This window comes from Rhinatrema bivittatum, chromosome 6 (genome assembly GCF_901001135.1).
Source record: "Rhinatrema bivittatum chromosome 6, aRhiBiv1.1, whole genome shotgun sequence".
Lineage (NCBI taxonomy): Eukaryota > Metazoa > Chordata > Amphibia > Gymnophiona > Rhinatrematidae > Rhinatrema > Rhinatrema bivittatum.
In genome coordinates, this window is record NC_042620.1 from 64,915,902 (window position 1) to 64,943,192 (window position 27,291).

At 46.4% G+C, this 27,291-nt stretch overlaps 1 protein-coding gene across 4 annotated transcripts in view; it reads right to left on the reverse strand.

Moving 5' to 3' along the window:
* Positions 1 to 27,291, reverse strand: part of GTDC1 (glycosyltransferase like domain containing 1) — a 710,677-nt gene that overhangs the window by 522,316 nt on the left and 161,070 nt on the right. For all 4 annotated transcript variants that reach the window (XM_029605412.1, XM_029605413.1, XM_029605414.1 and 1 more), the window contains one exon: positions 12,969 to 13,178. In XM_029605412.1, the coding sequence (XP_029461272.1) occupies positions 12,969 to 13,147 (179 nt within the window). In that variant the 5' untranslated portion in view covers positions 13,148 to 13,178. The remainder of the gene's footprint in view (positions 1 to 12,968; positions 13,179 to 27,291) is intronic.

Sequence of the window (27,291 nt, forward strand, 5' to 3'; positions counted from 1 at the left end):
ATTGGGCATCCAAATGGCAGATTAAATTTAATGTGGACAAGTGTACATTGTTGCATATAGGGAAAAATAACCCTTGCTGTAGTTACACGATGTTAGGTTCCATTTTAGGAGCTACCACCCAGGAAAAAGATCTAGGCATCATAGTGGATAATACTTTGAAATTGTCGGCTCAGTGTGCTGCAGCAGTCAAAAAAGCAAACAGAATGTTAGGAATTATTAAGAAGGGAATGGCTAACAAACAGAAAATGTCATAATGCCTCTGTATTGCTCCATGGTGAGACCGCACCTTGAATACTGTGTACAATTCTGGTCGCCGCATCTCAAAAAAGATATAGTTGCGATGGAGAAGGTACAGAGAATAGCGACCAAAATGATAAAGGAGATGGAACAGGTCCCCTATGAGGAAAGGCTGAAGAGGTTAGAGCTGTTCAGCTTGGAGAAGAGACGGCTGAGGGGAGATATGATAGAGGTCTTTAAAATAATGAAAGGTCTTGAACGAGTAGATGTGAATTGGTTATTTAACTTTCGGATAATAGAAGGACTAAGGGGCACTCCATGAAGTTATCACATAGCACATTTAAGACTAATCGGAGAAAATTATTTTTCACACAACGCACAATTAAGCTCTGGAATTTGTTGCCAGAGGATGTGGTTAGTGCACTTAGTGTAGCTAGGTTTAAAAAAGGTTTGGATAAGTTCTTGGAGGAGAAGTCCATTAACTGCTATTAATCAAGTTGTCTTAGGGAATGGCCTCTGCTATTACTGGGATCAGTAGCATGGGATCTTCTTAGTGTTTGGGTACTTGCCAGGTTCTTGTGGCCTGGTTTGGCCTCTGTTGGAAACAGGATGCTGGGTTTGATGGACCCTTGATGTGACCCAGCATGGCAATTTCTTATGTTCTTATGCTTAGTTTAAAATGTATGTAATGCCTAGGTGCTGATTTATACTAGCTGAAAAATTAAGAATGCACATCTTCCTTAGACTCTCCAGTATTTCTCAGTATATGAGATTTTGATAGAGAATGGGTTTGCCTGTGTGTTGAATCCAAGTGTGAATGTGTTACATATGACTGAATAAATGTGTCAGAGTGATGGAGAGAAATTGTTAATTTAAGGAAAAGTAGAATTAGATTATCATAAGAGATGGTATGTATACTGTAGATATGATTCTAGCCGATAGGGTGTCATAGTCAGCTTTCCAATAAAAAATAGTAATGAACCTTTGAAAGACAAGCTTGCTTATGTAACTTAACCAATGGTTAAAATTACGACAACATTATCTTATTTTGATTGACAAATAGCAAAGTAAAAGATGAGCATTGTTGCATCAAGCTTACCTATTTTTCTCCAATTTTTGGAAACAGCCTTACTGAAAAACTACACAGTCAATTGTGCTAAGACCTTTAGAAAGCTCTTTAAGATATTCCTATTACAGTCAATGTTTAGTTGGAGCATCCTTGTCATAGAAGTGTCGCATACTAAAAGGTGAATTTTAAAAGCCCTACGCACGCCAAAGCTGGGAGATATGCGCAGAAGTTGGGTCAATGCATGCTGCGCAGAATTTAAAAAGCGCTCGCATACATGCATATCTGCCGGTACACACACAAATGAGAAGTTGGAAAAAAGGGACGGGCGTGGGCATTGTCTGGGTGGGGCACGGGCATTCCGAGACTTTAACAAGAACACACCAGGGTCCCCTGCCACATAACTTTACAACTGCTATGGATGGCGTGCAAGTAATAAAATAAAATAACAAAAATAGGCAGGTCAGCGGGATTTTAAAGTTTGGTGCTCACAGGATAAAAGAGAGGCTATTTAACTAGGGGGTTAGAGAGTCCTATCCATTACCTGGGTAAACTGGGATGAACTGGGGAACTGGTAATTGCATTTGTGTGCATTCCTTATAAAATTCCCCCCACTTACACTGTACAGGCCGCATTTGCATGCACGTGTGCGTCCATATAGACTTGTGCCCACAGGTACACGCATTCAGCCTAGTTTATACCATGCACGATTATATATGCGAATATGTTATAAAATGGTTGTGTCCTTTGGAGCAAGCCAGCAAATGCATCTACATGTGCACCCACGTGGCTGTTTAAAAGTTACCAGCCCCAGTTACAACAATTATATGGTTTGTATGATGACGAGGTTTAAAAAAGACTAGGTTTCTCTCAGCAACTTATCACATAGGGATCTGTTGATACATCTGTTTTTTGTTTCTTTTAAATTTTTTTATGGTTTTATGACTGTATTTATGTGACCCACCTTGAACTTTGTCTAGTGTGTAATTTAAATATTTTACAATAAACAAATACAGTAAATAATATGAGTAGAGAGGCAGTTACAAACCTAAACAGAAGGTGTGGGGGTAACCTGCACAGAGCAGCACTTACAAACCTAAAATATCTTGTTGGGCAGACTGGATGGGCCATTTGTGTCTTTTTCTACTGTCATTTATTTGTTACTATATAAACAGCATATTTTTACTGCTAGCATTGAAGTTTAATGTATAATATTGTAGATGATCTTATGCTCAAGTTATTTTATACCATTAAAGAAAGCTATTCCAAAGTATAAAATATTCTATAAGCAAAAAGTACATTATTCTACTATTTAATTTTAGCAATTATATTAGTAAATTTTCATTTCTTCAAACATTGTACAAAATATTTATGAAAAGTTATTGATCCACAGCTTTTATTTTGGCCTTTATATAGATCCCTTATCCAGAGTATTTTATGTAAAGACACAATAATGCTAAATAAATTCCAGAAAAATATAATAAAACCTACCTTGTTTTAACAAAAAGAAAACAGTAATTTATGTTTCAGATATGAAAACGAAATCACAAGTATCCCCTAAAAGCTTGTACCCCTCATTTCTATTTGACTAAAGCCTGTGCAGGTTCTATAAACTACTCTGTTTGACAACCCTCACATACTTTATACTACATATAGATTTTAAGACTGAGCAAGCTCCAACTGATGGACTTCCAGTTCTATTAGAACCTGATTCACTATTTCTCTTGCACATTTAAGATGGGAGGACAGCTGCTATATTTTGAGCCACCATTGGCAATAGTCAGGTATTTTCTACATTATATTCTATTACGATCCCTTTTATCAGCTTCACTGGACAGTGGAGGAGCCCTCCTTCCCTTTCCATCAATAATCCACACGGAATGTATCTGAATGTAATCCATAAGAACATATGAATTGCCATATTGGGTCAGACCAAGGGTACATCTAGCTCAGTATTCTATTTCCAGCAGTGACCAATCCAGGCCACAAATGCGTGGCAGGTTCCATAACAGTAGACAGATCTCATGCTGCTAATGCTCATGCGTAATTAAGTAGTCCCTTTTCCCAAGTCTATCTGGTTAATAACAGTTTATGGGCTACTCCTCAAAGAACGTGACCAAACCTTTTTTTAAACGAGGCTACGCTAGCTTCCTTTACCACATTCTCCAGCAATGAATCCCAGAGCTTAATTGTCCACTGAATGAAAAAGACTTTTATCTAATTTGTTTTAAATATGCTACTTACTAACTTCATAGCGTGTCCCCTAGATTTTGATTTATTTGAAAGAGAAGACAACTGATTCACATTTACCCATTCTAGTCCACTCATGATTTTATAGACCACTATCACATCCCACCTCATATGTTTGCCATAGTAGAGAGACTAAATGATTTCATTGCTTCGGTATTCATAGAAGAAGATGTAAGCAATACACACATACCAGAAATGATATTCAAAGATGATGATTCAGAAGAACTGAAACATATCTCAGTGAACCTGGAAGATGTACTAGGGCAAATTGACAAACTAAAGAGTAGCAAATCACATGGTATGTATCCCAGAGTGCTGAAAGAACTGAGAAATGAAATTACGTATCCGCTACTGGAAATTTGTAAACTATTAGTATCATCATCTAGAGTACCGGAAGACTGGAGGGTTGCCAAAGTAATGCCAATTTCTAAAAAGGGATCAAGGGGTGATCCAGGAAACTACAGACTAGTGAGTCTGACGTCTGTGCCAGGCAAAAAGCAGATTTGCTTACCTGTAACAGGTATTCTCCAAGGACAGCAGGATATTAGTCCTCACACATGGATGACATCATCAGATTGAGCCTGATGCAGAAAAATGTCAAAGTTTCTAGAAACCTTGACTAAACACCATGAGCATGCCCAGCCTGCCCTATACAGGGTCCCTCTTTAGTCTCATAACATAGAATTATATAAAATAAAAAATAGAAACCCAACTCTGTGGGGTGGCAGGTGTGCTTCATGAGGATTAACTTCCTGCTGTACTCGGAGAACACCTATAACAGGTAAGCAACTCTGCTTTCTCGGAGGACAAGCAGGATGGTAGTCCCCACAAATGGGTAAATCCCTAGCTTCATGCTGTTCCCCAACACATAAAAAGGGACCAACAGACACCTAACCATGTGCCAATGGACACAATAACACTGGTGCTGTTGGTAACAGAGGAGGGGACAGCCTGAATTAAAAAAACAGGCCCTAGAATGGGAGAGGAGTTCTACATATCAAACTGGTTCTGAAGGACAGATTGGCTGAACTTTCTGTTGCATCAGCCATTCCTATTGAGAAAGTAATGTGATGTGAATGTGTGGAGAGAACTCCAATATCACAGCCTTGCAGAACTCCTCCACAGGAACTGTTCACAAGTGGGCCACTGACGCTGCCATGACTGTGAAAGAATAAGCCTTGACATAACCCCCAAGATGCAGTCCTGCCTGGGTATATTAGAAGGAATTGCAATATGCAAGCCAGTTGGATATTGTCTGTTTGGCAACGGCTATGCCCAACCTATTCTTATCAAACAAAACAAAAAGTTGAGTGGACTGCCTAGGGGCTTATGTCCACTCCATATAGAAGGCTAAGGCTCGCTTGTAGTCCAAACTGTACAGTGTTCCTTCGCCTTAGTGCAAATGGGGTCTGGAAAAGAATATTGGCATGACTATTGACTGGTTAAGATAGAAATTTGTCTCCACCTTAGGCAGGAACTTAGGATGTATATGTAAGACCACCCTGTCATGATCAAACTTTATGTAATGTGTATAAGTCACTAAGGCCTGGTGCTGCTGACACTGCTCGTTGAAGTGACTGCCACTAAAAATATTTATTAATTTATTTAACATTTTTCTATACCGAACTTCATGACAAGATTCATATCAGACCGGTTTACATGGAACTTAGGGACTAACTAACATAACCAAATAACAGGAAGGCCGAGGCGCAGTTACATATAACAGAGAGATAGAACTTGGGGGCTAGAGTAGCCTGGGAATAAAAGGATAGCAAAAAATAGAGGCTGAGAACTAATGTCTAAACTGTGGCTGGAGTGGTTGACCTTCCAGGTCAGGTACTTCGGGTCACAGGTGCAACTGTTTACCCTTTTCCACTGAAAAAATTGACCATTTAATCCTACTGTCTGTTTCCTGTCTTTTAACCAGTTTGTAATCCACGAAAGGACATCGCCTCCTATCCCATGACTTTTTAGTTTTCGTAGAAGCCTCTCATGGGGGACTTTGTCAAACACCTTCTGAAAATCCAAATGCACTACATCTACTGGTTCACCTTTATCCACATGTTTATTAACCCCTTCAAATAAATGATGCAGATTTGTTAGGCAAGACTTCCCTTGAGTAAATCTGTGTTGACTGTGTTCCATTAAATCATATCTTTCTATATGCTCTACGATTTTGATCTTGAGAATAGTTTCCACTATTTTTCCCAGCACTGAAGTTAGGCTCACTGGTCTACAGTTACCCGGATCACCCCTGGAGCCTTTTTTAAATATTGGGGTTACATTGGCCACCCTCTAGTCTTCAGGTACAATGGTTGATTTTAATGATAGGTTACAAATTTTAACTAATAGATCAGAAATTTCATTTTTGAGTTCCTTCAGTACCCTAGGATGCATACCATCCGGTCCAGGTGATTTGCTACTCCTTAGTTTGTCAATCTGGCCTACTACATCTTCCAGGTTCACAGTGATTTCGTTCAGTTCATCTGACTCATCACCCCTGAAAACCATCTCCGGAACTGGTATCTCCCCAAAATCCTCATTAGTAAACACAGAAGCAAAGAATTCATTTAGTCTTTCTGCAATGGCCTTATCTTCCCTAAGAGCCCCTTTAACCCCTCGGTCATCTAATGGTCCAACCGACTCCCTCACAGGTTTCTTGCTTTGGATATATTTTAAAAAGTTTTTATTATGAGTTTTTGTCTCTATTGCCAACTTCATTTCAAATTCTCTCTTCACCTGTCTTATCAATGTTTTATACTTAACTTGACAATGCTTATGTTTTATCCTATTTTCTTCAGATGGATCCTTCTTCCAATTTTTGAAGGATTTTTTTTGGCTAAAATAGCCTCTTTCATTTCACCTTTTAACCATGATGGTAATCGTTTTGCCTTCCTTCCACCTTTCTTAATGCGTGGAATACATATGGACTGCGCCTCTAAGATTGTATTTTTAAACAATGTCCAAGCCTGTTGAACACATTTAACCTTTACAGCTGTACCTTTCAGCTTTTTTCTAACTAATTTCCTCATTTTATCAAAGTTTCCCTTTTGAAAGTTTAGTGTTAGAGCTGCAGATTTACTTACTGTCCCCCTTCCAGTTATTACTTTAAATTTGATCATGTTATGATCACTGTTGCCAAGTGGCCCCACCACCCTTACCTCTCTCACCAAATCCTGCATTCCACTAAGAATTATATCTAAAATAGCTCCCTCTCTTGTTGGTTCCTGAACCAATTGCTCCATAAAGCAATCATTTTTTACATCCAGGAACATAAGAACATAAGAACATAAGAACATAAGAACATGCCATACTGGGTCAGACCAAGGGTCCATCAAGCCCAGCATCCTGTTTCCAACAGTGGCCAATCCAGGTCATAAGCACCTGGCAAGTACCCAAAAACTAAGTCTATTCCATGTTACTGTTGCTAATGGCAGTGGCTATTCTCTAAGTGAACTTAATAGCAGGTAATGGACTTCTCCTCCAAGAACTTATCCAATCCTTTTTTAAACACAGCTATACTAACTGCACTGACCACATCCCCTGGTAACAAATTCCAGAGTTTAATTGTGCGTTGAGTAAAAAAGAACTTTCACCGATTAGTTTTAAATGTGCCCCATGCTAACTTCATGGAGTGCCCCCTAGTCTTTCTACTATCTGAAAGAGTAAATAACCGATTCACATCTACCCGTTCTAGACCTCTCATGATTTTAAACACCTCTATCATATCCCCCCTCAATCGTCTCTTCTCCAAGCTGAAAAGTCCTAACCTCTTTAGTCTTTCCTCGTAGGGAAGCTGTTCCATTCCCCTTATCATTTTGGTAGCCCTTCTCTGTACCTTCTCCATCGCAATTATATGGATTTTATGTCTCTAGCAAGTCCTTATGTTACATTTACCCAGTCAATATTGGGGTAATTGAAATCTCCCATTATTATTGTCCTGGGTAGGGACCACTGGCTTACTCTCCCTATAGCTCAGTCAAAATCCTGATTCCAGAGATGATTGAGGATCTCGCTGAGGCATGGGAGCTCTCTGTTGCCTGGAATGGCCATGCGAACTCTGATGGTGCTGACAGGATCTATGAGGTGGAGGACAGTACTTCCTCTGGGGAAAGAAAGACTTCCTGGGCTCTGGTCTCAACGGCCTCCAGGATGAGGAGGACAGGTCCGGAGTACTAGTGGAGATTTGTTGGAGGGTTTCATTGTGGGCCCGAAGCTGGGCCACAGCATCCTTTATCCTAGCTCCTAAGAGATTCTCTCCAGTGCATGGCATGCCAGCGAGTCTTTCCTATACCTTCAGTCGGAGGTGCAGATTCCTACTGCACAGACTCTCAATGCCATCTCAAAAACATTGTAGGTTGAACTGGTATACTCTAGACTCTTGTGCACCAGTAACATGAGGGTGTCTTGCTGCTGTTAAGGCAGCTGCTCAGCCATCTCCTGCACTTGCATCCAGATGTCCCGTCAGTACTGGCTCATGTAGAAATGGTAGGTAATGATGCGGGCAATAAGCATGGTGCCTTGGAATACCTTTCTCCCAAGAGTGTCCATCGCTCTATAGTCCTTCCCTGGTGGCTCTGAGGAATGGGTGCAAGAGCAATTGGACCTCTTGAGAGCGGATTCAACCACCACTGATTGATAAGGCAGCTGACGCTTATCAAATCCGGCAGCCTTCTGGACGAGGTAGACTCCATCTGCCTTCTTGTTAACGGGAGGCACTGTAAGGGGGTTGTTCCATACCCTCAGCAGCAACTCTTTAAGGATCTTGTATACAGAGAATGCCACAATTTTCTTAGGAGGCTCCACAAACTGGAGGATCTCAAGCATTTTGTGCCTGGCATCCTCCTTCCGCCATCAACCTCACAAAACTTGCAAAGGTTAAATCCTCAGGTGGAGACATCCTTCATTCATCTGAAAGAGAATGGACTGATGGGAGACCATTAGAGTCCTAAGAGGAGGATTTCCTCTGATCATCCCTCCAGGGGTCATGAGGCCCCCTCATCCTCACTATATGTGACAGGGGATGGGGCCCTAGGTGCTCAGCCTACATCAAGAGGTTCAGGCACTGGTAGAACTGGATGGGGCTGCAGGCCTCGGCATCTCTGCCATCCTCGGTGGAGCTTCCGCCTCAGAGGAACCAGCCACGACAACCATGTCGATAGGGGGAGGCCTCAGTGCCCCACCAGGCACAGACCCCGGGAACAGATGTCATCTGGGTCTGTAATTGCCAAGGAGCACATTGAGCTTCTCCAAAAGTGGTACAAAGACAGGCGTCACCAGCTCCTGTGCTGTTGGTACCACAAAACCAAAGACCTGCATCGCTCACTCCATTGCCAGCTGGAGTCAGTGCTCCAGCTCCTCCTCCTGGAACATTGCCTATGCCAACACCAAATGGGAGGAAAGAGAAGTGGCCAGATCTTCTTCAGACTGTGAGGGGAATTGGCGACTGGCACCAGGACCAGTGGAGACCTTCACAGACCCCGGGCAACGATAAAGGATGGGGGCTCTTCGCCACAGGACCGCTTCAGAAGCATTGCAGCAAAAGCCAGTGCATCCCTGTGCCCAGCACCGTGCATCAACAGGGATTAGTGGCGGTGCTTCTTAGGCTTACCTTGATGTTCAGCCCAGTCTTTCCCTGATGTCGAGGTCGAAGATGTCGAACTCGGCATCCCTGGCCCAGAGGAGATTTACAACAGTTGGTCTCCAGCACCGCTATCCACCAGTGACATCAACAGAACCAATGGTCCCGCCGAAGTCAATGGCATGGTGTCCATCGATGCGGCTCCAAAGTCTTTCAACGGCGATGCTGCTGATGCCGAAGGCTTGGACTTCCTCGACATAAAGAGCTGATCCATCTTGTCAAGTCAAAGCCAATGTACCTTCAGGGTCATCTGGGTGCACAAGCAGCATCCCCCAGAGCACAGGCAGAGGATGCACACCTCATGAGGATCAGTGATAGACATGGCCCTTGGGCACTAGGGGTATCGGCGAAAACTAAAGGGCGGTATGCCAAAAATGATGGCAGCAGGCACCTCCACCATGTAGGAAATCGCCCATGAAAGGAAATTTAACTGAAATGCCAAAAAGCCTGACTGGGGACAGTATGGGAAGGCATTGAGACAGTCCCAGTGATGGACAGAAGGAAAACCTCAAAAAAACTTGAAGAGCAAAGGTTTTCTACAGGCAAAAAGCAGCCAAAGTGAGCTCAATTACACTGCGAAGCTTATAGCTCCATGGAAAAGAGAGACTGAACAGGGACCCTGTGTGGATGCATGGTATAAGGCATGCTGGGCATGCTCAGTGTGCCTAGTCAAAGTTCTAGAAACTTTGGCATATTTTGTCCGCATTGGGGGTGCCATCTGATGATGTTGCCCATGTGTGAGGATAACCATCCTGCTTGTCCTCGGAAAAATGCACGTTCATAATGACTGTGTGGTGATAATGTAATCTCTAGCACTCTTCAACATTCTATGTTTGTGTTTTTTGAGCAATGGATTGTCCAAACTCTTATTCTCTCAATCTCTGTAGTTATTTCAGACATATTTGTTAGTGATATAGTTTGGATATAGAATTAGCAATTATACCAAATATAAAAAGTTTTCATCAAAACTTTGTAAAATGTTAAATGTAAGTAATTTTAGCACAGAATTTAGCACAGCCATTTGAATCTTAGAATTCCTTGATATTGTATTTTATAGGCTCAAATCAGGGAAAAGAGGATGTTTGGAAGAAGGGAAACTGTGGTCTGCCACCGATTCACATGCCTTTCAATGTTATTTCAATGTATAAAAACATATTTTGTACACAGCTTTTAGCACACAATTTCAGTTCAGCGCAGTTACAATCCAGTTATATCATCTTAAAAGCATTCAAATACCAAAATGAAGTAGCCTACACTACAAAATTCCTGCAGCTTTCAAACCGGAAATTAGAGATTAATCTAGACGAGTAAGGTTTCTTTTAACACCTTTCAATCTATTAAGGCTTCTTAACCCATACTTTTGGCCAAAGGTGACAGTCATAAGTGAGGACGATGAAAGAAGGGGAAAAAATGGAATATACTTGGATGTGATGGCTGCAAAAGGGTACAGAGTTTAGTTACTGTAAATTAAAGCTTGTAGCTTTGTGATAAGGCAAATAAGATGGAAAAGTAAGGAGAGATTTTTCAAGGGAAAAACAAACAAAAAAACATATGTTTTCAAATAGATGTTTAAATACATTCCAAAGGATCCGGAATACCTATGTATTTACTCCTTTGTCTTTGATCCACCCATGACCACACAAGTACTTTGCTCCCTGTATCACAGGATGCTTTTGCAGTTCCACAGCGATCTGTCTAAGCCAATGAATTAACCACTAAGTCAGACCTCCCTCACCACACACTTAAGGCCTGACTCATAAGCATTGTCTCCCATTTTATGTTTATGTGCAAAAAACGTTTTGTTTCATAAATCAGTCCCTTATGTTGACTGACAAGCAATACATTCATTTCAAAGAACATTCCCCTAAAAACTATGATTCCAAATACACAAATATTCTAGAATCCAGTTCTCTTACTTCACTTGCATTATTCATTTTGGAAGGGTCTTCATGGCACTGGCATTTTTAATGTAGGTAATTTGATGAATTACAATTAAGTTATCTTGGGTCAATGTAATTTTAAGTTAAACTAATGGGGCATGTGTCTGTGAGTGATGTCTGATTAGTTTAATATGGCTTAGTGCAGGATGTCTTGTGATGCTGACCTTCAAGGAACAAAGTTAATATTGTGATGTGTTAGAGAATATGACTGTCATACAGAATACAATTTGCATACTTTTACAGTTTTCTCAGGCACAAATTCTTCAAAAATTATTTTGGTCTTTGGCACAAATGAACGCAATGAAGAATTTGATGCATATCCATTTATAAGAACTAAGTACATAAGAAATGCCATGCTAGGTCAGACCAAAGTCCACAGAGGCCTGCATCCTATCTCCAACAGTGGCCAGTTCAGATCACAAGTATCTGGCAGATCCCAAAAAATAGATCTATTTCAAGTTACTCACTCCCAGGGATAGCAATGGCTTTCCCAAGTCTGTCTGGTTAATATTTTATGGACTTTTCCTCTATTAAACTTCACTATGCTAATTGCTTTGACCATGTCCTCCAGCAACAGTTTGCATGAATGTTCAGTAAAAAAGTACATTCTTATATTTGATTTAAAACTGCAGAGTGTTAGTTTCATGGACTGTCCCCTTGTTTTAGCATTATTTGAAAGGGAAAATAAACATCCTTTATTTACGCATGCCACACCGCTCATGACTTTATAAGCTTCTATCATGTCCACTCTCAGCCATCTCTTTTCCAAGTGAACAGCCCTAACCTACATAGAAATCTGATGGCAGAAAAAAATTCCATACAATCTATCATGTTAGCCCATCCATACCAACTACACACCTCTACAATCTATGCAACTCCTTCAGAGATCCCCTGTGTTTATCCCATGCTTTCATGAATTCAAGTGCTGTCCTAGTCTACATCACCTCCACGGGAAGGCTGTTCCATGCAGCCACCATCCTCTCTATAAAGAACTATTTCCTTACATTATTCCTGATCCTACCTCTTTTTAACTTCTTCCCATGATCCCTTGTTTCAAAACCTCCTTTTCATTAAAAGGGGCCTGACTCCTGCCCATTGATGTCTTGGAGGTATTTAAATGCCTCTTATCGTATCTCCCCTATCCAGCTTTTCTTCTAGGGTATACATGTTTAGATCTTTGTCCCCATTTGCTTTCCACCAAAAACCACTGCTCATTTTAGTAGCCATTCTTTGGCCCAACTTCATCTGGTTTATACCTTTTTGAAGCTGTGGTCTGCAGAATTTTACAAAATATTCCAAACGAGTTCTCACCAGGGATTTAAACAGGGCAATACCACCTCTTTTTTTCTGCTGACTATTCCTCTCCCAATGCACCCAAGTATCTTTCTGACTTTTGCCATGTCACCTATCTACGTTTGGCCATATTAAGATCATCAGATATGATCACCCCCCAGATCCAACGTTTTGCAGTCCAAATCCATGCCTCTGCATGCATCATGGATTGATAAAGAGGCAATATATCATTGTATTCTGCATTCCTTTTTGTAAGTGTAAGTGTATAAGTGTGTAAGTGTGTGTGTGTGTGTGTGTGTTATAGTAAGATTCTTCATACTGTTGACACTAAACCCTAAAAACACAGTAGGAGTCATGAAGGGATAGAAAGAAGAAGAGCTGAAAGAGGCCATGGAGTTGGGAAGAAGCAAGGAAGGAGCCATGAGGGAGGGAAGTAACGGACAGGGGATCTGCACATAGGCCAATTCAAAATGTCATTTTTAATGGACATTTTAGATGGTATAATCCTAGAGTACAGACTTTATCTTCTGTAACATGCTACCTGTAATTGTCATTAGCTGGAATGGTTTGCATGAAGTAAATTGCAGCAGTACGTGCTTTCCAGTGCCATTTCTTTGCAGGAAGGGTGTGTATAATGCATCCTTCAATTTCTTCTTGCAGAAGATCTACCAGCTGCTTGTGAGAACCTCCATAAAAAGCTTCAATTATGAGAACACTCATTTAAGATGTAAGTTTTTCAAATCTTCATGTTCTAAAAATAAAACAAAACACCTCTATTATTTAAAAATTCACTTATCAATACTGTTATTTCAGTTGACCTGCTGGTTGCCAAATTTTCAGCATACAATATATAGGAATCTTCATTTTCAGTTTTTATTTTATTTTATCCAGGGATTTATCAGTGTTTGTTACAGGAACAAAAACAGAAGAAATCAGTAGAAAAATAAGACTCCTTTTTCTTTCAGATAAATCATTTATGTTCTTATAATAAATACTGATATATTTCTGGGTAAGCTAAAATAAAAACTGAAAACAAAGTTCCCTGACTATATAATACTTCGGCTAAAACACAATATTTATAGAGATTCTAATTAAATCCAACATGACACTCACACTCCCTTTAGATCCTATTCTATAGGTGTCATGCATCTGGAATACAGAAACCCAGAGAAGGAGTACATTATGGGAGTTGGGTGATGACTACCTCTGATGCAGAGTTCTAGAAGCCATACTAATTCTGCAGAAATCTGGTTCTTTGTAGGCTGTGATTTATTTTATTGGTTCACCATAATAGTAATCCAAAGCTGTTGTACATGATCTTTCAGGATGATTCAGGTCCATTTTGCAATGGACCTCACAAATGTATTAAAAGCAAATTATTTTGCATTATAGAATGAAATGCTAAACAGTGTGAAAAGACAGTGAAGAGCACTAGGATGTAGAGAAAGAGTGCAAGAAATAAAAGGTGACTGGCAGACTGAGCATGCCCAGCCTGCTAGTATCCGCGCGTCCACTTGAGGTCTCCCTTCAGTCTCGTAATATAGCAAAAAATACAAGCGAGAAAAATAACACCACAAACCGAAGGTAAACCCAACATTGTGGGGAGTCGGGCGGGATTCCTGAGGACTAACATCCTGCTGTCCTAGGAGAACACCTGTTACAGGTAAGCAACTGCGCTTTCTCCTAGGACAAGCAGCATGGTAGTCCTCACATGTGGGTGATTACAGAGCTCCAGATTGCCCCATTCGACCAGAGAGACCCACAGTAGCCAAACAAGATGCCAATGGGCACAACACAACTGTGGAGTAAAACAGAGGGTGGTCTGGTCCCACAGATAGCACAATGGGAGATAGTTGGATTCAGGACTGGAATAGATTGCGCAGGACAGACTGGCCAAAGGCGCTGTCCTGGCAACTATCCCTGTCAAGGCAGTAGTGAGCAGTGAACGTGTGGAGAGAACTCCAGGTCGTGGCTCTGCAAATTTCAGCAACAAGGACCGCATGCAGATGAGCCACTGATGCCGCCATAGCCTGCACAGAGTGAGCTTTCACCTGCCAGCCAGCTGAAGGTCTGCCTGCTCATAGCAGAAGGCAATGCAATCCTCTAGCCAGTTTGACAAAGTTTGCTTCCCCACTGCTGCTTCCAGTCTATTCTGGTCAAACGATACGAAGAGCTGGGTGGACTTGCCTGTAGGCTGCTGTACGATCCAAGCAGAAAGTGAGCACCCGCTTACAGTCCAGGGTATGGAGAGCACATTCCCCCGGGTGGGAATGAGGCAGAGGGAAGAACGTGGGAAGAATGATGGACTGGTTGATGTGGAAAGCAGTCACCACCTTAGGCAGAAATTTTGGATGTGTACGCAGCACCACATGATCATGGAAGAACTTCGGGTAGGAAGCGTACGTGACCAGGGCCTGGATCTCACTGACCCTGCGAGTGGAAGTGATCGCCACCAGGAACATGACCTTCCAGGTGAGGAACTTCAGGTCACAGGACTTGAGAGGCTCGAATGGATGCTGCATTAACCTTGCCAGGACCACGTTGAGATCCCATGGGGTCACTAGTGGTCAAAGCGGGGGCTTCAGCTGAACGAGGCCCCGTATTAAGCTACCGACAAGAGGCTGGACAGAAACAAGCGCAGCGGCGACACGCCTGGTGGTGGGCTTTGAGGGCGCTGAGGTGTACGCGGACTGAGCTGGTATGGAGGCCAGACTTGGACAGATGCCAGAGGTAATCCAGCAGGCGGGGGAGTGAACAGGAGACTGGGTCCAGTCCATGACCATAGCACCATACAGAAAAATGTTTCCACTTCGAGCTGTAAGACTTCCGGGTTGAAGGTTTCCAGGACTCATTCAGGACACTGGAGACACCATCCGCGAGCTGCAAAGGCTGGAGGATCATGCGCTCAACATCCACGCCATGAGGGCCAAGGCCCAGAAATTCAGATGGCGCAAGGTGCCCTGGTTCTGTGATATGAGGTCTGGAGCCATCCCCAGCAGGACAGGTGCAGTCACTGACAGGTTCTGGAGGAGAGGGAACCACACCTGCCTTGCCCAAGAGGGTGACATCAGGATCATGCCCCCCCCCCCCCCGACCTATTGCAGTTTTGTCAGAGTCCTCGAGAGAAGCGGGATAAGGGGTTATGCGTATCTGAGACCCTGCCCCCAGTGAAGGGAGAAGGCATCATAGGCCAGATGGCTGGAATCAGGGAGCACCATCTGCTCACCTTCTGATTGTGGGGGAAAGCGAACAAGTCCATATTCAGCGTGCCCCAGCGATGGAACAAGTCGGCTGCCACCATAGAGTTCAGGGACCACTCGTGTGGCTGGAAGGACTGGCTGAGGCGGTCCGCCAGCGTGTTTAGGTGACCCGGCAGGTAGGAGGCCTGTAGATACATCCCTCTGGAAAGGGCCCAATTCCAGACCTGCAATCTTTACTGACAGAGGAGGAATGAGCCCGTGGTGCCCTGCTTGTTGATGTACCACATCGCCACCTGGTTGTCTGTCCTGATAAGGATGACCTTGGAGCACAGCCTGTCCTGGAAGGCCCACAAGGCATACTGGATCGCCCGAAGCTCCAGGACGTTTATCTGGCAGTGAGCTTCAGCCACAGTCCAGAGGCCCTGAATGTGCAGGCCGTCCATGTGGGCCCCCCACCCCTGAGGTGAAACATCGGTGGTGAGGGTCATCTGGGATGTCGCAGGCTGAAACGGGAGCCCAGTTTCCAAATTGGGGAGGGCTTCCCACCAGATCAGGGAGAGGCGGAAAGGGTCCGTGACCGTAACTGGAGCCTCCAAATCCTGGGATGCCTGCCGCCACTGGGACCGCAAGACCCACTGAGGGTTCCTCATGCGGAGGCGGGCCAAGGGGGTCAAGTGGATGGAGGCTGCCATGTGGTCCAGCAGGCGAAGCAGTAGGTGGGCTGGCACCCTCTTGCTGTTGTGAATGAGGGCGGCCAGTGAGGAGAGGGCGACCGCCCGGTCCTTGAGCAGGCAAGCCTTTGTTTGTGTCGTGTCCAATCTGGCGCCTATGAAGTCTAGCCGTGGAGACAGACAGAGATCTGACTTGGGGAAGTTGATGACAAATCTCAATGTCTGCAAGGTCTGAACCGTCAGGGCCAGTATGTTCAAGGACCTGGAGCAGGAGTTGCTCTGGATTAGCCAATCGTCCAGGTATGGAAAGACATGGACTGAGCAACGCCCAAGGTAGGCAGCCACCACCACCAAGCATTTGGTGAAGATGCATGGGGCTGATGCCAGCCCAAAGGGCAGCACTTTGTACTGAAAATGTGCCATCCCCACCAGAGAGCGGAGGTACTTCCTGTGGTTGGGGACAATTGCAATATGGGCGTAAGACTCCTTTAAGTCGAGGGAGGAGTGGGATCAGTGTGCCCAGAGAGACCATTTTGAATTTTTATCTTATGAGAAACCTGTTTAACACCCTGAGCCGCTGTTCCTCTTCGGAATGAGGAAGTACCTCGAGCAGAAGCCGTGGCCCCGCTGCTCGCAGGGGACCGGTTCTACTGTGCTCGCTGCTAGAAGTGCGGAAAGTTCCGACTGAAGGGTGACCTGATGGGTGGGCAAACCCCACGATGGACATGGGGGAGCGGTCTCTGGGACCCTGCTGAAGTTCAGGCAGTATTTCCTGGTGGACAATGGACATGAGCCACCAATGTTGCCATGGCCCGCACAGAGTGAGTTTGATGCAGCCTGTCAGCTGAAGGCCTGCTTCTGCATAGAAGGCGATGCAATCCGCCAGTCATTTACACAAAGTCTGTTTACCTACTGCCATTCCCAGCCTATTAGTATTGAAGGACACAAAGAGCTGAGTGGACTGCCTGTGACTGGCTGAGCGATCTAAATAGAAAGCCAAGGCCCTCTTGCAGTCCAAAGTATGAAGAGCTCGTTCCCGTGGGAATGGAGCCTGGGAAAGAAGGTGGCTAAAACAATGGACTGATTAATGTGGAAATCAGTCATCACCTTAGGTAGGAACTTAGGGTGTGTACGCAAGACCACACGATCATGAAAAAACCTTGTGTATGGCAGGTACATAACCAAGGCCTGAAGCTCATTGACTCTATGAGCCAAAGTAATCACCACTAGGAATATAACTTTCCAGGTAAGGAACTTCGTGTCGCAGGAACACAGCAGCTCAAAGGGAGGATGCATGAGCCACGAAAGGACAATGTTGATGTCCCAAGGCGCAATAAGAGGCCGAAGACGGAGGTTTCAACTGAAGCAGTTCCCTCATAAAATGACACACTAAAGGCCGCACCGATATAAGTATGCCAGCGACACCCCAATGGTACACCCTAACAGCACTAGGATGAACCCTGAATGAGCTGGTTTAAAGCCCAGATTCTGAAAGGTGCCACAAGTAGTCCAATAGCCTGGGAAGGGGGCATGTGATTGGATCCAAATCATGCCCAGCACAACAGGAAGAGAATCTTCTCCATTTCAAACTATGACTTCCTGGTGAAAGGCTTTCTAGAAGCCACTAGCACCTGGGAGACATTGTCCAAGAGGTCCAGGGGCTGAAGAACTAGGCGCTCAACATCCACGCAATTAGGGCTAACGCCCGGAGGTTCGGATGGCGCAGGGAGCCCTGGTCCTGAATTATCAAATTGGGCGCGGTCCCCAGCCGAATGGGGTCCCTAATCGACAGATCCCGAAGGAGATTGATCCAGACCTGTCGGGGCCAATAAGGCAGCCCGAGGATCATGGTCCCTCTGTCTTGTTGAAGTTTCAGCAGCGTCCTCAAGAGGAGCGGGAGAGGAGGGTATGTGTATAGCAGACCCCCTCCCCCAGTGAAGGGAGAAAGCGTCGCAGGCCAGATGTCAGCCCCCCTGCAACAGGGAACAGAAACTCCTCATCTTGTAGTTGTACGGGGAGGCGAAGAGGTCCACATCTAGGTTCCCCATCAATGAAATATTCTGGCTGCTATCTCAGGATTTAGGGACCACTCATGTGGCTGAAAGGAGTGGCTCAGCCGGTTTACCAGTACATTCAGAGTCCCATCCCCTGTGATAGGGCCCAGTATCACACATTCACCGCCTCATGACAGAGGAGGAACGATCCTGTGCCTCCCTGTTTGTTGACATACTACATTGTAACTTGGCTGTCCGTCCAGATCAGGACTTCCTTGTGCAACAACCGGCCTCTGAATGCCCAGAGGGCATAACAGATTGCCTGAAGCTCCAAAAGGTTTGACAGGCTTTGTCAGCGGTCCAGAGACCCTGCATGTGGAGGCCGTCCACATGGGTTCCCCAGACCCAAGCAGAGGTGTTGGTGGAGAGGACCACTTGAAGCAGGGAAGCCTGGAATTCCCCATTCCAAATTGGAGAGGTTTTCCCACCAGGATAGAGACACCATCAGAGGTTCCGTGACTGAGAGACAGGTCTCGAGGTCCTGGGAGGCCTGTTGCCAATGCGAACTCAAGGCACACTGCACCCATTGCATGCAGACGCTAGCAAGAGGGGTAACATGGACAGAAGCCGCCATGTGGACCAACAAATGGCGCAGAAGGCGAGCACTCACATGCTGGCTACTGCGTACGAATGTAGCCAATGAGATGAGGACAAGAGACTGGTCATGGGGCAGAAACGCCTTTATTTGCACCGTGTCCAGCCTGGTTCCTACAAAGTCTAATTGGGGAGATGGGCAGAGGTGAGACTTTGGGTAGTTGATTACAGACCCTAAGGATTGCAGAGTCTGCACAGTCAGGGCTAAAACGTTCAGCATCCCTGCGCAGGAGTCACTCGATCAACCAGTCGTCTAGGTATGGGAAGACGTACACAGCCTGGCGCCTGAGGTACGTAGCCACCACTGCTAAGCATTTGAAGACATAAGGGGCTGAGGCTAGCGCAAAAGGCAACACCTTGTACTGTTAGTGAGCCTTCCCGACCACAATGCGGAGATATTTCCTGTGGCCAGGGAAGATAGCAATGTGAGATTGAGGGAACAGAGCCAGTCTCTTTTCAAGAGGGGTATCAGAGTGGCCAGAGAAACCATCTTGAACTTTTCTTTTAAGAAAAATGTGTTCAACGCCCTGAGGTCGAAAATGGGGTGCAAGCCTCTGTTTCTCTTTGATATGAGGAAATACCTTGACTAGAACCCTTGGCCCTGATGAGGGTGAGGAACGAACTCTACCCCTCCTGCTGAGAGAAGGCAGAGAGTTCTGTCTGAAGTATGACCTGCTGGGCGAAAGAACCCCACAATGGACATGGGGGAAAGTCCTCTGGAAGCAGTCTGAAATTGAACCAGTACTCCTGTCGGACTATGGTAAGGACCCATTGGTCCGAAGTGCTGGTCCTCCAATAGTGGGTGAAGCCGATAAGTCTGCCTCCAACTGGGGGATCTGATGCCGTGGATACATTTGGCTGACTCTTGCTCCCTCGCCACCAGTCAAAAGCCCATTGTTGAGGCTTCCTGGGGCACTGGTTGAGGCCTAGGTGCTCACTGGACACAGGAGCGGCCCCTGGAGCTAGTGCGTGGCATGTGAGCTCAAGAATATTTCCTCTGCCTGTAAAAGTGTTTCCTGGAACTTGACCTGGAAGATTTCCTGACAGAAGAAAGAGCATCCGAAACGCTAACAGAGAGCTGTTGGAGGGTTTCGCGATGGTCCTTCAACTGAGCCACCACATCCCGGACCTTATCCTGAAAGAGGTTCTCACCTGTGCAGGGGAGGTTAGCCAGCTTCTCCTGCACCTCAGGACAGAGGTCAGAAGCCTGGAGCCAGGCCATTCTACAGGCACCGATGCCCATGGCAGCTACTCGGGCTGCTGTCTTGAACACATTGTAGGTGGATCTCACCTCGTGTTTGCCAGTCTCTAGACCTTGCAGGACAATGGCAGAAAGCAACTCCTGTTAGTTGCAGCAAGCTCTCTGCAAGGTCCTGAACCCGTTTCTACAGGTTCCAGTTGTATTGGGTCATATACAACTCATAGGCAACAATAAGGGCGATGAGTATAGTGCCCTGAAAAACCTTCCTGCCCAGAGCATCAAGCTCCCTATATTCTCTCGCCTCAGAGGGGCAGAGGCATGGGTACAGGAGTGCTTGGCCTTTTTGAAGGCAGACTCCACAACCACCGACTGGTGAGGAAGGTACCTCTTCTCAAATCCCAAGACATGCTGTACCAAAAAGGTGGCATCCACCTTCCTATTGACTGGAGATATGGAGATCGAGTGTTCCTACATCCGAAGGAGAAGATCCTTAAAGATGTCATAGATGGGAACTGCCATGATTTCCTTAGGAGCGTTGACAAACTGGAGCATTTCCAGCATCTTATGTCACGCATCTTTCTCCATAAGAAGTTGGAAGGGAATAGCCTCGGCCATGGCCCTGACAAACCCCACAAAGGAAAGATCCTCTAGGGGGGACCGACACCTTTCCTCCAGTGGAGAAAGCTTGGAGAGGAGTTCATCCGAAAACTTGGATGAAGATTCCGAGGAATCCTCCCCCAACGGGTCATGAGGGCCTTCTTCCTCACTAAGGCCATCTGTGGAGGATCCTAGCCCTGGGCTCTGAAGGCACTGAGGGCCCTGCGGGATATCACCAGTTCCCCCAGCAATGGGGGGCCGAAGGCCACAGGAGACCAAAAATATCGGGCAAAGGCGTTTTCCTCCTCAGAGGATCCAATGATAGGGATCGTTCCCGAGGAGGACACTGGTGGCCGCAGGGGAACCAAATAGAAGGCTAAGGCTTTCTTGCATCCAAGCTGCAGGCTTGCTCATCTTGGTGCGAATAGGGCCTGGGAAAGAATGTTAGCAGGACTATGGACTGATTAGATACAAATCTGTCATCTGCGTATGCAAGCGCGCCCTGTCATGCAGGGTCAGCGAACTCTAGGCCTTAGTGACATATCCACCTTATACTAAGTTCAAATGGTAGCTGCAGCAGCCTCTTCCAGCCCCTGCAGGCCAAGAAAGAAGAATCCCATCGGCCGCGGGATACTGCTGTCTCCTTTGCTGATTGCCAGCTGCTTCGATTGCTCCGGGCTACGTTACTGCTCGGGGGCCGATACTGCTGCTGCCGCCGCCGCTACTTTTCCACAAGGCACGGCTCTTTCTCCTTCCCACGCACTGCACTGCGTATCACTTCCTGTTCCGGGGCAGGCGCGGGAAGAAGAAAAGTCCAGCCGCAGGAGCCACAGCTTCCTCTAACACCGCTACCGTTCCCATTGGGCTTGAATGTGCTGTTAGCCCGGTGGCAATGGCAGCAGGGAAGGAAGAGCAGTGGGAGAGACCGGAAGCACACGACACACCTGCCGGTGCTTGGCGACACACCGGTTGAGAAGCGCTGATCTAGACCATGGTGGCATGCACCAATTGCACTCTGATGAACTCTACCAGAGGTGGTCTTCAAGCCAGCTTCCAATAGGTGTAGAAGGTAAACAAGCAGTTTTTGCATGGGGCAGGAGAAAGATCTAGAGCCTTCTGTTCACACCACACAGAGAACCTCCTCCACTTCAGTCTATAAGACTTTCGAGTGGAAGGGTTTCTAGAAGCCACCAGGACTTGAGACACATCCTCTGAGAGATCGAGTGGTTGCAAAATTAACCTCTCAACATCCAAGCTGTGAGCTTCAGGGCCTGAAGGTTGGGATGTTGCAATCTGCCTCGATCCTGCCTGATGAGATCTGGGAAGTCCCCAGACTGATCGGTCTCCAGATGGATAACTCCCAATGGAGTGGAAATCAGACCTGTCTCGGCCAATGAGTGGCTATGAGGATCATAGTCTCTTGGTCTTTGCAAAGCTTCAAGAGAGTCTTTGCCGCCAACAGAGTTGGAGGATACACGTACAGAAGACCGTCGCTCCAATGCCAAGAATGGGCATCTGAGACTGGTTTGTCATGTGTCCTGTACAGGAAGAAAAACTAAAGAACCTTCCTGTTCCAAGACACTGCAAATAGATCCACATCCAGGCTTCCCCAAATGGAAGATCCGATTCACGACCACTAAGGTCAGAGACCATTTGTGCGGTCTGAAGGCACTACAGTCTTGTCTGTTGACACATTCTCCATTCCAGCTAAGTTCATGGCCCTGAGCACCATCCCGTGAGAGAGGGCCCAGAACCAGATCTGAACTGTTTCCTGACACAGGAGTTATGAACCCATACCTCACTGCTTGTTGACATATTACATTGCTACTTGGTTATCAGTTTGAATCAGGACAATCTTGTTGGATAGCCGATCTCTGAAAGTCCATAGCACATATCTGATCATGTGGAACTTCAGGACGCTGATTTGACAAAGATGTTTCTGGGCAGACCAGATACCCAGAGTGCTGAGCCCATCTACATGAGCTCCCAAGCCCAGGATGGATGCATCTTTGGTTAGGACAATTTGAGCAAGGGGACTTTGAAAAGAGATCCCCTGTTCCAGATTGGAAATTACCTGCCACCAGGCCAAGGATCCCCGGAGGGGCGCAGTGATTCTGAAGCAATTCTGGAGGCTCTACATGGCCTGAATCCACTGCTACTTCAAAGTCCATTGGGCCTTTCACATGTATAAGTGTGGCAAGGGAGTAATGTGAACTGTCGTGGCCATGTGGCCCAACAAGCTTAACATGTACCAAGCCAATACTTGCTGGCTCTATTGAACTTCTTCCGCAATGTTCATCAGAGTGATGGCCTTTTGTCCAAGCAGAAAGACCTTGGCCTGAGCCGTGTCTAGCAGAACTCCTATAAAGTCAATTGAGGTAACGGGCTGAGATGGGACTTTGGGTAGTTGACAACAAACCTTATGACTCCAACACCCAAATGGATAAGCGCATGGACCGGACAGCCTATGCCCAACAGGTACTCTTGACCAGCCAATCGTCGAGATAAGGGAAAATGTGTACTCCCAGTCTACAAAGGTGCACTGTCACCACAGCTAGGCATTTTGTAAAGACACCTGGGACTGACAAGCCCAAATGGCAACACTTGATATTGGAAGTGCCATTTTCCCATCATGAAGCGGAGATACTTCCAGTGACTGGGAAGGATCTTGATGTGTGTTTACGCATCCTTCAGTTCGAGGGAGCATAGCCAGTTCCCTTGTATAAGGAAGGGAATCAAGGTGCCCAGGGAAACCATCTTGAACTTTTCTTTCTTGATGAAGCTGTTCAAGGTCCTTAGGTCTAGGGTGAGATGGAGTCCTCCTGTCTTCTTTGGAATCAGGAAGCACTTGGAGTAGAATCCACACCCTCTTTGTCCTGGTGGAACAGGTTTGACCACTCTGGCCATTAAGAAGGAGGAGAGCTCTATTAGTAGTATGCCCTGATGTGCTACTGGACCCCTAAATGGGTTCAGAGAGCAATTTGGTGAGGCATCCAATAGGTTCAATTTGTACCCTTGATGAATGATAGAAAGAACGCACTGGTCTGAGGTTACACTGGGCCACTGGTTTGCGAAGGCCACATCCTTACCCTTATCTCTGAAGAGATTCTCTCCAGTGCACAGCATGTCAGAGAGTCTTTCCTGTACCTCTAGTCAGAGATCTGAGGCCTGCAGCCATGCCAATCTCTGAGAAGTGAATCCTGCTGCAGAGACCCTCTATGCCATTTCAAAAACATTGTAGGTTGCACGGACCTTGTTTATTCCATACTCCAGGCTCTTATGTATCAATGAGAGGAGCGTATCCTCCTGCTGTTGAGGCAACTGCTCGACCACCTCCTGCATTTGCTTCCTGAAGTCCCGCAAAAAATGGCTCATGTAAAGCTGGTAGGAAACTATGCAGGCAATAAGCATAGCCCCCTGAAATACCTTCCTCCCAAGTGCGTCCATCGCTCTATGATCCTTCCCCGGGGGAGCTGAGGAATGGGTCCTAGAATGCTTGGCTCGCTTGAAAGCGAACCTGACTACCACTGATTGGTGGGGCAGCTGTCACTTGTTGAATCCGGGAGCCTTCTGGATGAGATAATGCAGAAAAGAAAAGACTGAAAGGGACCCCACATGGATGGGTGCTATAATGCATGCTGGGCATGCTCAATGAGGCCAAGTCAAAGATCTAGAAACTTTGACATAAGTTTTCCTTGCCGGGCTCCATTCAATGTCATCCATGTGTAAGGACTACCATCCTGCTTGTCCTCAGACAATTGGATAAAAATTGGCTCTGCAAAAACTCATGTCAGTACCATCTGTTATGAATCTGTCAGGATTCTGGGATTGTGAACCCTTAGACCGAAGAGGGGTTAGTACTACCAGAGGGGTTGAGCTCCACAGGTCCCCACCGTCGGCAGGCAGAGCTAGGTGACTGACAGAGACCAGCTGGAGCTTCACCTCTACCCGCCCTCGTTCCCCGCGGGTTGAGCCCTTGGGTACCGGGGCCAGCTGGACTTAGGTTGGCCTCTGTCTGAAGTCTTGCCAGAAGCCCACAGAGTGGTCAGAAGCAATGGGCGAAGGTAGGCAGCGAGTTGTAGCATAGCCAGGTGTAGCAATGGTTGAAGACAGGTGGCAAGCTGTGGCATGGTCAGGCGTAGCAGAGATTGATGGCAGGCGGCAGGTGCAGGTTATTGCGCGGACAGGCAATCAGTGAGACAAGGACCATAGGAGCAGCCAACACCCCAGGAAGGAGATCAGTTGCCAAGGCGAGTCCTGACAATCAGGAGTCGCCCAATATACTCCTGCAGGGGTGACATCATGGAGGAGGACCGGGAAGCATAGTGCGCCGCGGGCCCTTTAAGAAGGGCAGAGAGGTGCACATGCACCTAGGGGGCTGAGAGAGGAAAGCCTATGGCGGCGGTGGCATCTCCGCTGCGAGTGGAGGCCTCCCAGTGGCAGACCAGGCTGCAAGGAAATGGGCAGCGCCAGAAGCGCCTTTCCTGCCCTCCTGAGACAGAGAAGGGGTAAGTCAGGCTGGTCGCGAGGTCTGTGGCTGGCCGACGTAACAGTACCCCTTCCTCAGAAGGTCAGAGTAGACAGGGTGCCAGTTTACTGCTGGCTCTTGTAAACTCGTCGATTAAAGGTCCTGGGAGCACAGAGGAAGGACCATCCCAGACTTGTCAGGAGGAATGAGTGAGGACCTCAATGGGATAGAGGGTGCTGCAGAAGGGTGCCCTTTTCTCGTCTCAAGCTGCAAAAGAGCATGCAGAGTCCAGATTTCATCCTCCTTATAAGTCAGAAGGGAAACAAAACCTTTCATGGCTCGAGTGTGCCTGCTTGCGAGGGCTTCAGTCTCGGACATTTTTTGCGACAGTTGTTCTTTCAATTTGGTGAAGACCGCCCCTAAGATGTTCCTCCAAAGGAAGCAAGGTCTGGTCTGAGTTTCCTGGGACTTCTTGCACGGAAGAATGGGATTAAGGAAGAGCGGTGACCACTGTCAGGGAGCGGAGAGGTTCTACTGATTCCAAACAAGACTCCGAACACTGCGGACCCCACTGAATCAGGTCAGCGGTGGCCCAGTCAAACTATGGCTGATGTTTCTGTAGCCAAGGCAGGTCCAAAATTACCAGACTCATGGCTGTATGAAGGATGTAGAATGAAATAAGTTCAGAGTGATCCAGACCAACCTTCAGAGTAAGAGATGAAGTGGCCTGTGTCACCACCCTAGGGAGGAAGTCCCCATGGACCAATGAAAGGGTCAATGGAGGCGTCAAAGGACACGTGGAGATTCAATATTGATCCACGAGATCCTGTTGGATAAAGTTTCTCCCCGCACCGGAGTCCACTAGCGCCTGAGTGGAGAGGCGTGGAAGTTAATTCCAAGGAGGTGGGTAATAAGAATAGATGTGACGCGGTTGTGAGGCAGAGGGTGACTGATTCCGATGTCTCCTGATGTGGGGTTCATTCCCTCTTTTCTGGACAGTGGAACAGCAAGTGCGTGAATTTCCCACAATATAAGCAAAGCCCAAGTTGACGGCGACGAGACTTCTCAGCTACCGTAGGGTGGCTACGGCTAAGTTGCATCGGTTCTTCAGGGGGCAACCAATTGTCTCCGTCAGGGAGGAGTGGTTCCTTGGTGTGAATCTGCAGAGTGGAACGATTCTCCCAGGCCCGCTCTTGGAGTCGTCAATCAATCTTCCCTGTGAGATCAATAAGTCCTTCAAGGGAGTCAGGGAGTTCTCGGGCTGCGAGCTCGTCCTTAATTCGAGGTGCCAGCCCATCCAGGAATATGGCATGTAGGCTGTCACCCTGCCAGTTTAATTCCATAACCAGGGTACGGAATTCAATAGCGCAGTCGGAGCGAGAACCTTGTTGTAGGTGAAGGAGATCGGTACCCATGGCAGGAAGTCTCCCCGGTTCTTCAAAGACCTGTTTAAAAGCGATGACGAACTGAGATTCGAGAGCAAGGGGTCGGCGCGCTCCCACAAGGGGGAGGTCCATGCCAATGCCTTGCCATCTGTGATGAAGCACAACCCTATGTGGGGCACAAAAGCCAGAATAAGGTGGCGAAAAGCCTAACCAACACTCGAGTTAGACACCAAGGGGTGCTAGCGAGGACTAGAAGGACTGCAACTCCCAAGCTCTTAGAGGCATAGCTTGACCCATGGGTAGGGGAGGAAACACAACAGCCAGCTGTACGCCATAATAGTGAATCAGATACATCTGAACCGATGGTGATCGAAGAGGAGGGTATTCCCAAGAGGTGGAGCTGGCCTAAAAAGCCCGGCTCTTCAGAGCAAGTGGAGAGTGACATGGACATAGATACTCTAACAGAGGAGTCCTCCTTATCCAGCATGGAGATAGAGTAAGTGACCTGGTTGGGGGATAGGGTATTACCTACAGGATAAAGGAATGTTTTTGTTTATAAGTTTAGGAAACCTATTGTGTGTAACTTGATTTTTGGTTTGGGAAGACCGCTGACTGCAGCACAACATAGGGAAGTAGGGGAGAGTTGTGCAATCCCCTAGCAGAGTGGCAGCGGCTGGCTAAAAAGCCTAAGCAT